General features: G+C 49.1%; 1 protein-coding gene across 1 annotated transcript in view; it reads left to right on the top strand.

Annotated features, from left to right (window-relative positions):
• The window catches only part of LOC140458725 (glutamate receptor ionotropic, kainate 5-like), a 250,325-nt gene that overhangs the window by 67,115 nt on the left and 168,934 nt on the right, over nt 1-14,276 (top strand). Inside the window, exons 6-7 of the mRNA XM_072553387.1 lie at nt 5,110-5,163; nt 13,913-14,074. Coding sequence (XP_072409488.1) covers nt 5,110-5,163; nt 13,913-14,074 — 216 coding nt within the window. The remainder of the gene's footprint in view (nt 1-5,109; nt 5,164-13,912; nt 14,075-14,276) is intronic.

The raw sequence follows: 14,276 nt of genomic DNA on the forward strand, positions 1-14,276 counted from the left end.
GTGTTCACTATCACACAGGGGAGAGTGGGGAATGTCAGTGTTCACTGTCACCCAGGGGAGAGTGGGGAATGTCAGTGTTGACTGTGACAGAGGGGAGAGTGGGGAATGTCAGTGTTCACTGTCACAGAGGGGAGAGTGGGGAATGTCAGTGTTCACTGTCACACAGGGGAGAGTGGGGAATGTCAGTGTTCACTGTCACCCAGGGGAGAGTGGGGAATGTCAGTGTTCACTGTCACCCAGGGGAGAGTGGGGAATGTCAGTGTTCACTGTCACAGAGGGGAGAGTGGGGAATGTCAGTGTTCACTGTCACAGAGGGGAGAGTGGGGAATGTCAGTGTTCACTGTCACACAGGGGAGAGTGGGGAATGTCAGTGTTCACTGTGACAGAGGGGAGAGTGGGGAATGTCAGTGTTCACTGTCACAGAGGGGAGAGTGGGGAATGTCAGTGTTCACTGTCACAGAGGGGAGAGTGGGGAATGTCAGTGTTCACTGTCACACGGGGGAGAGTGGGGAATGTCAGTGTTCACTGTCACACAGGGGAGAGTTGGGAATGTCAGTGTTCATTGTCACAGAGGGGAGAGTGGGGAATGTCAGTGTTCACTGTCACACGGGGGAGAGTGGGGAATGACAGTGTTCACTGTCACAGAGGGGAGAGTGGGGAATGTCAGTGTTCACTGTCACAGAGGGGGGAGTGGGGAATGTCAGTGTTCACTGTCACAGAGGGGAGAGTGGGGAATGTCAGTGTTCACTGTCACAGAGGGGAGAGTGGGGAATGTCAGTGTTCACTGTCACAGAGGGGAGAGTGGGGAATGTCAGTGTTCACTGTCACAGAGGGGAGAGTGGGGAATGTCAGTGTTCACTGTCACACAGAGGAGAGTGGGGAATGTCAGTGTTCACTGTCACACAGGGGAGAGTGGGGAATGTCAGTGTTCACTGTCACACAGGGGAGAGTGGGGAATGTCAGTGTTCACTGTCACCCAGAGGAGAGTGGGGAATGTCAGTGTTCACTGTCACACGGGGGAGAGTGGGGAATGTCAGTGTTCACTGTCACCCAGAGGAGAGTGGGGAATGTCAGTGTTCACTGTCACAGAGGGGAGAGTGGGGAATGTCAGTGTTTATTGTCACAGAGGGGAGAGTGGGGAATGTCAGTGTTCACTGTCACACAGGGGAGAGTGGGGAACGTCAGTGTTCACTGTCACAGAGGGGAGAGTGGGGAATGTCAGTGTTTACTGTCACAGAGGGGAGAGTGGGGAATGTCAGTGTTCACTGTCACACGGGGGAGAGTGGGGAATGTCAGTGTTCACTGTCACAGAGGGGAGAGTGGGGAATGTCAGTGTTCACTGTCACACAGGGGGGAGTGGGGAATATCGGTGTTCACTGTCACACAAGCGAGAGTTGGGAATGTCAGTGTTGACTGTGACAGAGGGGTGAGTGGGGAATGTCAGTGTTCACTGTCACACAGGGGAGAGTGGGGAATGTCAGTGTTCACTGTCACAGAGGGGAGAGTGGGGAATGTCAGTGTTCACTGTCACAGAGGGGAGAGTGGGGAATGTCAGTGTTCACTGTCACACAGGGGAGAGTGGGGAATGTCAGTGTTTACTGTCACAGAGGGGAGAGTGGGGAATGTCAGTGTTCACTGTCACACAGGGGAGAGTGGGGAATGTCAGTGTTCACTGTCACAGAGGGGAGAGTGGGGAATGTCAGTGTTCACTGTCACACAGGGGGGAGTGGGGAATATCGGTGTTCACTGTCACACAAGCGAGAGTTGGGAATGTCAGTGTTGACTGTCACACAAGGAAGGCGTGTGTGTTAATTTGTGAGTGTGATTGTTGGATATGAAATGACACTTCAGTACTGACACACTCAGTGTGGGACTGAGGGAGTGCTGCAGGGTCAGAGAGAGAGAGACACACTGACCCACTCAGTTTGGGACTGAGGGAGTGCTGCAGGGTCAGAGAGAGACACACTGACCCACACAGTGTGGGACTGAGGGAGTGCTGCAGGGTCAGAGAGAGACACACTGACCCACACAGTGTGGGACTGAGGGAGTGCTGCAGGGTCAGAGAGAGAGACACACACTGACCCTCTCAGTTTGGGACTGAGGGAGTGCTGCAGGGTCAGAGAGAGAGAGACACACTGACCCACTCAGTTTGGGACTGAGGGAGTGCTGCAGGGTCAGAGAGAGACACACTGACCCACACAGTGTGGGACTGAGGGAGTGCTGCAGGGTCAGAGAGAGACACACTGACCCACACAGTGTGGGACTGAGGGAGTGCTGCAGGGTCAGAGAGAGACACACTGACCCACACAGTGTGGGACTGAGGGAGTGCTGCAGGGTCAGAGAGAGAGACACACACTGACCCACTCAGTTTGGGACTGAGGGAGTGCTGCAGGGTCAGAGAGACACACACTGACCCACATAGTGTGGGACTGAGGGAGTGCTGCAGGGTCAGAGAGAGACACACTGACCCACACAGTGTGGGACTGAGGGACTGCTGCAGGGTCAGAGAGAGAGACACACACTGACCCACTCAGTTTGGGACTGAGGGAGTGCTGCAGGGTCAGAGAGAGGGACACTGACCCACACAGTGTGGGACTGAGGGAGTGCTGCAGGGTCAGAGAGAGACACACTGACCCACACAGTGTGGGACTGAGGGAGTGCTGCAGGGTCAGAGAGAGGTACACTGACCCACACAGTGTGGGACTGAGGGAGTGCTGTAGGGTCAGAGAGAGACACACTGACCCACACAGTGTGGGACTGAGGGAGTGCTGCAGGGTCAGAGAGAGGTACACTGACCCACACAGTGTGGGACTGAGGGAGTGCTGCAGGGTCAGAGAGAGACACACTGACCCACACAGTGTGGGACTGAGGGAGTGCTGCAGGGTCAGAGAGAGACACACTGACCCACACAATGTGGGACTGAGGGAGTGCTGCAGGGTCAGAGAGAGGGACACTGACCCACACAGTGTGGGACTGAGGGAGTGCTGCAGGGTCAGAGAGAGACACACTGACCCACACAGTGTGGGACTGAGGGAGTGCTGCAGGTTCAGAGAGAGACACACTGACCCACTCAGTGTGGGACTGAGGGAGTGCTGCAGGGTCAGAGAGAGACACACTGACCCACTCAGTGTGGGACTGAGGGAGTGCTGCAGGGTCAGAGAGAGGGACACTGACCCACACAGTGTGGGACTGAGGGAGTGCTGCAGGGTCAGAGAGAGACACACTGACCCACACAGTGTGGGACTGAGGGAGTGCTGCAGGGTCAGAGAGAGACACACTGACCCACACAGTGTGGGACTGAGGGAGTGCTGCAGGGTCAGAGAGAGACACACTGACCCACACAGTGTGGGACTGAGGGAGTGCTGCAGGTTCAGAGAGAGACACACTGACCCACTCAGTTTGGGACAGAGGGAGTGCTGCAGGGTCAGAGAGAGACACACTGACCCACACAGTGTGGGACTGAGGGAGTGCTGCAGGGTCAGAGAGAGGGACACTGACCCACACAGTGTGGGACTGAGAGAGTTCTGCAGGGTCAGAGAGAGACACACTGACCCACACAGTGTGGGACTGAGAGAGTTCTGCAGGGTCAGAGAGAGACACACCGACCCACTCAGTGTGGGACTGAGAGAGTTCTGCAGGGTCAGAGAGAGACACACTGACCCACACAGTGTGGGACTGAGAGAGTGCTGCAGGGTCAGAGAGAGACACACTGACCCACACAGTGTGGGACTGAGGGAGTGCTGCAGGGTCAGAGAGAGACACACTGACCCACACAGTGTGGGACTGAGGGAGTGCTGCAGGGTCAGAGAGAGACACACTGACCCACACAGTGTGGTACTGAGGGAGTGCTGCAGGTTCAGAGAGAGAAACACCGACCCACACAGTGTGGGACTGAGGGAGTGCTGCAGGGTCAGAGAGAGACACACTGACCCACACAGTGTGGGACTGAGAGAGTGCTGCAGGGTCAGAGAGAGACACACTGACCCACACAGTGTGGGACTGAGGGAGTGCTGTAGGGTCAGAGAGAGGGACACTGACCCACACAGTGTGGGACTGAGAGAGTGCTGCAGGGTCAGAGAGAGGGACACTGACCCACACAGTGTGGGACTGAGGGAGTGCTGCAGGGTCAGAGAGAGGGACACTGACCCACACAGTGTGGGACTGAGGGAGTGCTGCAGGGTCAGAGAGAGACACACTGACCCACACAGTGTGGGACTGAGGGAGTGCTGCAGGGTCAGAGAGAGAGACACACACTGACCCACACAGTGTGGGACTGAGGGAGTGCTGCAGGGTCAGAGAGAGGGACACTGACCCACACAGTGTGGGACTGAGGGAGTGCTGCAGGTTCAGAGAGAGAAACACCGACCCACACAGTGTGGGACTGAGGGAGTGCTGCAGGGTCAGAGAGAGACACACTGACCCACACAGTGTGGGACTGAGGGAGTGCTGCAGGGTCAGAGAGAGACACACTGACCCACACAGTGTGGGACTGAGGGAGTGCTGCAGGGTCAGAGAGAGACACACCGACCCACACAGTGTGGGACTGAGAGAGTGCTGCAGGGTCAGAGAGAGGGACACTGACCCACACAGTGTGGGACTGAGGGAGTGCTGCAGGGTCAGAGAGAGAGAGGCACACTGACCCACACAGTGTGGGACTGAGAGAGTGCTGCAGGGTCAGAGAGAGACACACTGACCCACACAGTGTGGGACTGAGGGAGTGCTGCAGGGTCAGAGAGAGAGAGGCACACTGACCCACACAGTGTGGGACTGAGGGAGTGCTGCAGGGTCAGAGAGAGACACACTGACCCACACAGTGTGGGACTGAGGGAGTGCTGCAGGGTCAGAGAGAGAGAGACACACTGACCCACACAGTGTGGGACTGAGGGAGTGCTGCAGGGTCAGAGAGACACACTGACCCACACAGTGTGGGACTGAGAGAGTGCTGCAGGGTCAGAGAGAGACACAATCTCCCGATAATGAGGATAAGAGTGTCTTGGAGTTTTTGAATCACTTTCAGATGACAGTGCAGTTGTGCAGCAGTGAATTGCATCCTGACATTGTGACTGCTGGTTTTCGGTCACCCCACTCGAATCTTCCATTTCCTTGCAGGCAGCTGAACTCGGAATGACCTCTGCATACTACAAATACATTCTCACCACGATGGTAAGATATTCCTCTTACGGCCAACAGCCCCTTTTGCGACGGCAGATTCTCCATGTTCGTCTGGTAATTCATCTTGCCAAGTCTCTGGAATCGCCATAATCGGCATAATATACAGCAGCTGTGGGTATACAGGATGGGTTTTACTGTACAGAGTGTCTGTGTATTCAGGGTGAGGATTACTGTACAGAGTCTCTGTATATTCAGGGTGAGATTCACTGTACAGAGTCTCTGTGTATTCAGGGTGAGGATCTACAGTCTCTGTGTATACAGGGAGAGGATTACTGTGCAGAGTCTGTGTGTATTCAGGGTGAGGATCACTGTACAGAGTCTCTGTGTATTCAGGGTGAGGGTTACTGTACAGTGTCTGTGTGTATTCAGGGTGAGGATCACTGTACAGAGTCTCTGTGTATTCAGGGTGAGGGTTACTGTACAGAGTCTCTGTGTATTCAGGGTGAGGGTTACTGTACAGAGTCTGTGTGTATTCAGGGTGAGGATCACTGTACAGAGTCTCTGTGTATTCAGGGTGAGGATTACTGTACAGAGTCTCTGTGTATTCACGGTGAGATTCACTGTACAGAGTCTCTGTGTATTCAGGGTGAGGATCACTGTACAGAGTCTCTGTGTATTCAGGGTGAGTGTCACTGTACAGAGTCTCTGTGTATTCAGGGTGAGGGTTACTGTACAGAGTCTCTGTGTATTCAGGGTGAGATTCACTGTACAGAGTCTCTGTGTATTCAGGGTGAGATTCACTGTACAGAGTCTCTGTGTATTCAGGGTGAGTGTCACTGTACAGATTCTCTGTGTGTTCAGGTTGAGGATTACTGTACAGAGTCTCTGTGTATTCACGGTGAGATTCACTGTACAGTGTCTCTGTGTATTCAGGGTGAGGATCACTGTACAGAGTCTGTGTGTATTCAGGGTGAGGATCACTGTACAGAGTCTCTGTGTATTCAGGGTGAGGATTACTGTACAGAGTCTCTGTGTATTCAGGGTGAGGATCACTGTACAGAGTCTCTGTGTATTCAGGGTGAGGATCACTGTACAGAGTCTCTGTGTATTCAGGTTGAGGATCACTGTACTGTGTCTCTGTGTATTCAGGGTGAGGATTACTGTACAGAGTCTCTGTGTATTCAGGGTGAGGGTCACTGTACAGATTCTCTGTGTGTTCAGGGTGAGGGTCACTGTACAGATTCTCTGTGTATTCAGGGTGAGGATTACTGTACAGAGTGTGTGTATTCAGGGTGAGGATTAGTGTACAGATTCTCTGTGTATTCAGGGTGAGGGTTACTGTACAGAGTCTCTGTGTATTCAGGGTGAGGGTTACTGTACACAGTCTCTGTTTATTCAGGGTGAGGGTTACTGTACAGAGTCTCTGTGTATTCAGGGTGAGGATCACTGTACAGAGTCTGTGTGTATTCAGGGTGAGGGTTACTGTACAGAGTCTCTGTGTATTCAGGGTGAGGATCACTGGACAGATTCTGTGTGTATTCAGTTTGAGGATTACTGTACTGAGTTTCTGTGTATTCAGGGTGAGATTCACTGTACAGAGTCTCTGTGTATTCAGGGTGAGGATTACAGTACAGAGTCTCTGTGTATTCAGGGTGGGGATTACTGTACAGAGTCTCTGTGTATTCAGGGTGAGGATTACTGTACAGAGTCTCTGTGTATTCAGGGTGAGGATTACTGTACTGAGTCTCTGTGTATTCAGGGTGAGGATCACTGTACAGAATCTCTGTGTATTCAGGATGAGGAACACTGTACAGAGTCTCTGTGTATTCAGGGTGAGGGTTACTGTACAGATTCTCTGTATATTCAGGTTGCGGATCACTGTACAGTGTCTCTGACTATTCAGTCGGAGGGTTAGTGTACAGATTCTCTGTGTGTTCAGGTTGAGGATTACTGTACAGAGTCTCTGTGTATTCAGGGTGAGGATCACTGTATATAGTCTGTGTGTATTCACGGTGTGGGTTACTATACAGAGTGTCTGTGTATTCAGGGTGAGGGTTACTGTGCAGAGTCTCTGGGTATTCAGGGTGAGGGTTACTGGACAGATTCTGTGTGTATTCAGTTTGAGGATTACTGTACAGAGTGTCTGTGTATTCAGGGTGAGGGTTACTGTGCAGAGTCTCTGGGTATTCAGGTTGAGGATCACTGGACAGATTCTGTGTGTATTCAGTTTGAGGATTACTGTACAGAGTGTCTGTGTATTCAGTGTGAGGATCACTGTACAGTGTCTCTGACTATTCATTCGGAGGGTTAGTGTACAGATTCTCTGTGTGTTCAGGTTGAGGATTACTGTACAGAGTCTCTGTGTATTCAGGGTGAGATTCACTGTACAGAGTCTCTGTGTATTCAGGGTGAGATTCACTGTACAGAGTCTCTCTGTATTCAGGGTGAGGGTTACTATACAGAGTGTCTGTGTATTCAGGGTGAGGGTTACTATACAGAGTGTCTGTGTATTCAGTGTGAGATTCACTGTACAGAGTCTCTGTGTATTCAGGGTGAGGGTTACTGTACAGAGTCTCTGTGTATTCAGGGTGAGATTCACTGTACAGAGTCTCTGTGTATTCAGGGTGAGATTCACTGTACAGAGTCTCTGTGTATTCAGGGTGAGGGTTACTATACAGAGTGTCTGTGTATTCAGTGTGAGGATCACTGTACAGTGTCTCTGACTATTCAGTCGGAGGGTTAGTGTACAGATTCTCTGTGTGTTCAGGTTGAGGATTACTGTACAGAGTCTCTGTGTATTCAGGGTGAGATTCACTGTACAGAGTCTCTGTGTATTCAGGGTGAGGATCTACAGTCTCTGTGTATACAGGGAGAGGATTACTGTGCAGAGTCTGTGTGTATTCAGGGTGAGGATCACTGTACAGAGTCGCTGTGTATTCAGGGTGAGGGTTACTGTACAGATTCTCTGTGTATTCAGGTTGAGGATTACTGTACAGAGTCTCTGTGTATTCAGGGTGAGGATCACTGTACAGAGTCTCTGTGTATTCAGGGTGAGGGTTACTGTACAGAGTCTCTGTGTATTCAGGGTGAGGGTTACTGTACAGAGTCTGTGTGTATTCAGGGTGAGGATCACTGTACATAATCTGTGTGTATTCACGGTGTGGGACACTATATAGTGTTTCTGTGTGTTCAGGGTGAGGGTTACTGTGCAGAGTCTCTGTGTATTCAGGGTGAGGATTACTGTACAGAGTCTCTGTGTATTCAGGGTGAGGGTTACTGTACAGATTCTCTGTATATTCAGGTTGCGGATCACTGTACAGTGTCTCTGACTATTCAGTCGGAGGGTTAGTGTACAGATTCTGTGTGTGTTCAGGTTGAGGATTACTGTACAGAGTCTCTGTGTATTCAGGGTGAGGATTACTGTACTGAGTCTCTGTGTATTCAGGGTGAGGATCACTGTACAGAATCTCTGTGTATTCAGGATGAGGAACACTGTACAGAGTCTCTGTGTATTCAGGGTGAGGGTAACTGTACAGATTCTCTGTATATTCAGGTTGCGGATCACTGTACAGTGTCTCTGACTATTCAGTCGGAGGGTTAGTGTACAGATTCTCTGTGTGTTCAGGTTGAGGATTACTGTACAGAGTCTCTGTGTATTCAGGGTGAGGATCACTGTATATAGTCTGTGTGTATTCACGGTGTGGGTTACTATACAGAGTGTCTGTGTATTCAGGGTGAGGGTTACTGTGCAGAGTCTCTGGGTATTCAGGGTGAGGGTTACTGGACAGATTCTGTGTGTATTCAGTTTGAGGATTACTGTACAGAGTGTCTGTGTATTCAGGGTGAGGGTTACTGTGCAGAGTCTCTGGGTATTCAGGTTGAGGATCACTGGACAGATTCTGTGTGTATTCAGTTTGAGGATTACTGTACAGAGTGTCTGTGTATTCAGTGTGAGGATCACTGTACAGTGTCTCTGACTATTCATTCGGAGGGTTAGTGTACAGATTCTCTGTGTGTTCAGGTTGAGGATTACTGTACAGAGTCTCTGTGTATTCAGGGTGAGGATTACTGTACAGAGTCTCTGTGTATTCAGGGTGAGATTCACTGTACAGAGTCTCTGTGTATTCAGGGTGAGATTCACTGTACAGAGTCTCTCTGTATTCAGGGTGAGGGTTACTATACAGAGTGTCTGTGTATTCAGGGTGAGGGTTACTATACAGAGTGTCTGTGTATTCAGTGTGAGATTCACTGTACAGAGTCTCTGTGTATTCAGGGTGAGGGTTACTGTACAGAGTCTCTGTGTATTCAGGGTGAGATTCACTGTACAGAGTCTCTGTGTATTCAGGGTGAGATTCACTGTACAGAGTCTCTGTGTATTCAGGGTGAGGGTTACTATACAGAGTGTCTGTGTATTCAGTGTGAGGATCACTGTACAGTGTCTCTGACTATTCAGTCGGAGGGTTAGTGTACAGATTCTCTGTGTGTTCAGGTTGAGGATTACTGTACAGAGTCTCTGTGTATTCAGGGTGAGGATTACTGTACAGAGTCTCTGTGTATTCAGGGTGAGATTCACTGTACAGAGTCTCTCTGTATTCAGGGTGAGGGTTACTATACAGAGTGTCTGTGTATTCAGGGTGAGGGTTACTGTGCAGAGTCTCTGGGTATTCAGGTTGAGGATCACTGGACAGATTCTGTGTGTATTCAGATTGAGGATTACTGTACAGATTGTCTGTGTATTCAGTGTGAGGATCACTGTACAGAGTCTCTGTGTATTCAGGGTGAGGATCACTGTACACATTCTGTGTGTATTCAGTGTGAGGATTACTGTATAGAGTCTCTTTGTATTCAGGGTGAGGAGCACTGTACAGCTTCTGTGTGTATTCAGTGTGAGGATTACTGTACAGAGTAACTCTGTAATCATAGTGAAGATTACTGTACATAGTCTCTGTGTATTCAGGGTGAGAATTCCATGCCCAGAGTCTGGGTGTATTCAGGGTCAGGATTACTGTACATAATCTGTGTGTATTCACAGTGTGGGTTACTGTACAGAGTCTCTGTGTATTCAGGGTGAGGTTTACTGTACAGAGTCTGTGTATTCAGGGTGAGGATCACTGTACGGAGTCTCTGTGTATTCAGGGTGAGGATTACTGGACAGAGTCTCTGTGTATTCAGGGTGAGGATCACTGTACAGAGTCTCTGTGTATTCAGGGTGAGAATCACTGTATAGAGTCTGTGTGTATTCAGGGTGAGGATCACTGTACAGAATCTCTGTATATTCAGGGTGAGGATTACTGTACGGAGTCTGTGTGTATTCAGGGTGAGGATTACTGTACTGTGTCTCTGTGTATTCAGGATGAGGATTACTGTACAGAGTCTCTGTGTATTCAGGGTGAGGATTACTGTACAGAGTCTGTGTGTATTCAGGGTGAGGGTTACTGTACTGCGTCTCTGTGTATTCAGGGTGAGGATCACTGTACAGAGTCTCTGTGTATTCAGGGTGAGGATTACTGTACAGAGTCTCTGTGTATTCAGGGTGAGGATTACTGTACAGAGTCTGTGTGTATTCAGGGTGAGGATCACTGTACAGAGTCTCTGTGTATTCCGGGTGAGGATCACTGTACAGTGTCTCTGTGTATTCAGGGTGAGGATTACTGTACAGAGTCTGTGTGTATTCAGGGTGAGGATCACTGTACAGAGTCTGTGTGTATTCAGGGTGAGGATTACTGTACTGTGTCTCTGTGTATTCAGGATGAGGATTACTGTACAGAGTCTCTGTGTATTCAGGGTGAGGATTACTGTACAGATTCTGTGTGTATTCAGTGTGAGGATTACTGTACAGAGTAACTGTGTAATCAGAGTGAGGATTACTGTACAGAGTCTCTGTGTATTCAAGGTGAGGATTACTGTACAGAGTCTCTGTGTATTCAGGGTGAGGATTGGTGTACACAGTCTCTGTGTATTCAGGGTGAGGATTACTGTGCAAAGTCTCTGGGTATTCAGGGTGAGGATCACTGTACAGAGTCTGTGTGTATTCAGGGTGAGGGTTACTGTACAGAGTCTGTGTGTATTCAGGGTGAGGGTTACTGTACAGAGTCTGTGTGTATTCAGGGTGAGGATTACTGTACAGTGTATCTGTGTATTCAGGGTGAGGATCACTGTACAGAGTCTCTGTGTATTCAGGGTGAGGATTACTGTACAGTGTATCTGTGTATTCAGGGTGAGGATCACTGTACATAGTCTGTGTGTATTCATGGTGTGGGTTACTATACAGAGTGTCAGTATGTTCAGGGTGAGGGTTACTGTACAGAGTCTCTGTGTATTCAGGGTGAGTGTCACTGTGCAGAGTCTCTGGGTATTCAGGGTGAGGATCACTGTACAGAGTCTGTGTGTATTCAGGGTGAGGATTACTGTACAGATTCTGTGTGTATTCAGTGTGAGGATTACTGTACAGAGTAACTGTGTAATCAGAGTGAGGATTACTGTACAGAGTCTCTGTGTGTTCAGGGTGAGGGTTACTGTACAGATTCTGTGTGTATTCAGTGTGAGGATTACTGTACAGTGTAACTGTGTAATCAGAGTGAGGATTACTGTACAGAGTCTCTGTGTATTCAGGGTGAGGGTTACTGTACAGAGTCTGTGTGTATTCAGGGTGAGGATTACTGTACAGTGTATCTGTGTATTCAGGGTGAGGATCACTGTACAGAGTCTCTGTGTATTCAGGGTGAGGATTACTGTACAGTGTATCTGTGTATTCAGGGTGAGGATCACTGTACATAGTCTGTGTGTATTCATGGTGTGGGTTACTATACAGAGTGTCAGTATGTTCAGGGTGAGGGTTACTGTACAGAGTCTCTGTGTATTCAGGGTGAGTGTCACTGTGCAGAGTCTCTGGGTATTCAGGGTGAGGATCACTGTACAGAGTCTGTGTGTATTCAGGGTGAGGATTACTGTACAGATTCTGTGTGTATTCAGTGTGAGGATTACTGTACAGAGTAACTGTGTAATCAGAGTGAGGATTACTGTACAGAGTCTCTGTGTGTTCAGGGTGAGGGTTACTGTACAGATTCTGTGTGTATTCAGTGTGAGGATTACTGTACAGTGTAACTGTGTAATCAGAGTGAGGATTACTGTACAGAGTCTCTGTGTATTCAGGGTGAGGATCACTGTACAGAGTCTGTGTGTATTCAGGGTGAGTGTCACTGTGCAGAGTCTCTGTGTATTCAGGGTGAGGATCACAGTACAGTGTCTCTGTGTATTCAGGGTGAGGATTACTGTACAGAGTAACTGTGTAATCAGAGTGAGGATTACTGTACAGAGTCTCTGTGTATTCAAGGTGAGGATTACTGTACAGAGTCTCTGTGTATTCAGGGTGAGGATTGGTGTACACAGTCTCTGTGTATTCAGGGTGAGGATTACTGTACAGAGTCTCTGTGTATTCAGGGTGAGGATTACTGTACAGAGTCTCTGTGTATTCAGGGTGAGGGTTACTGTACAGAGTCTCTGTGTATTCAGGGTGAGGATTACTGTACTGAGTCAATGTGTATTCAGGATGATGATCACTGTACAGTGTCTCTGTGTATTCAGGGTGAGGGTTACTGTACAGTGTCTCTGTGTATTTAGGGTGAGGATTACTGTAAATTGTCTCTGTGTATTCAGGGTGAGGATCACTGTACAGAGTCTCGGTGTATTCAGGGTGAGGATCACTGTACAGAGTCTCTGTGTATTCAGGGTGAGGATCACTGTACAGAGTCTGTGTGTATTCAGGGTGAGGATTACTGTACAGAGTCTCTGTATTCAGTGTGAGGATCACTGTACAGAGTGTCTGTGTATTCAGGGTGAGGGTTACTGTACAGAGTCTCTGTGTATTCAGGGTGAGGATCACTGTACAGAGTCTCTGTGTATTCAGGGTGAGGATCACTGTACAGTGTCTGTGTATTCAGGATGAGGATTACTGTACAGAGTCTCTGTGTATTCAGGGTGAGGATTACTGTACAGAGTCTCTGTGTATTCAGGGTGAGGATTACTGTACAGAGTCTCTGTGTATTCAGGGTGAGGATCACTGTACAGAGTCTCTGTGTATTCAGGGTGAGGATCACTGTACAGTGTCTGTGTATTCAGGGTGAGGATTACTGTACAGAGTCTGTGTGTATTCAGGGTGAGGATCACTGTACAGAGTCTGTGTGTATTCAGTGTGAGGATCACAGTACAATGTCTCTGTGTATTCAGGGTGAGGATTAGTGTACAGTGTCTCTGTGTATTTAGGGTGAGGATTAATGTACAGTGTCTCTGTGTATTTAGGGTGAGGATTAGTGTACAGTGTCTCTGTGTATTCAGGGTGAGGGTTACTGTACAGAGTCTCTGTGTATTCAGGGTGAGGATTACTGTACAGAGTCTCTGTGTATTCAGGGTGAGGATTACTGTACAGAGTCTCTGTGTATTCAGGGTGAGGATCACTGTACAGTGTCTCTGTGTATTCAGGGTGAGGATTACTGTACAGAGTCTCTGTGTATTCAGGGTGAGGATCACTGTACAGAGTCTCTGTGTATTCAGGGTGAGGATTACTGTACAGAGTCTCTGTGTATTCAGGGTGAGATTCACTGTACAGAGTCTCTGTGTATTCAGGGTGAGGATCACTGTACTGTGTCTCTGTGTATTCAGGTTGAGGATCACTGTACAGAGTCTCTGTGTATTCAGGGTGAGGATCACTGTAAAGTGTTTCTGTGTATTCAGGGTGAGGAACACTGTACTGTGTATTTTCAGAGATTTCTCCCTCCCTCTCTCTCTCTCTCTCTGTCCACAGGATTTCCCTGTCTTACAGCTGAGTGAAATTGTCAATGACCAGGCGAATATTATTGGCTTCTCCATGTTGAATCCCAGACATCCGTTTTTTCTGGATTTTATCCGGAGCCTTAATATGTCCTGGAAGGAAAATTGTGACATGGCTCATTTCCCTGGAGCAGCGGTGAGTTTGGGGATTGCTAGAGTGTGTGGATGTGAGGTGGAAAGTGATTCATGGTCCGGGAGTGAGGGAGGGAGGGAGGGAGGGAGGGAGGAGGATGTGGCCAAAGAATCTCACTGAATCTGACTTTCAGAGAGCTAGTATTGACCCAGTGCACTGAGTGGCCTGCAGTGGTGCTGTCCAGTGATACTGTTTTGGGGTTTCC

Source organism: Chiloscyllium punctatum, chromosome 34, assembly GCF_047496795.1.
Source record: "Chiloscyllium punctatum isolate Juve2018m chromosome 34, sChiPun1.3, whole genome shotgun sequence".
Lineage (NCBI taxonomy): Eukaryota > Metazoa > Chordata > Chondrichthyes > Orectolobiformes > Hemiscylliidae > Chiloscyllium > Chiloscyllium punctatum.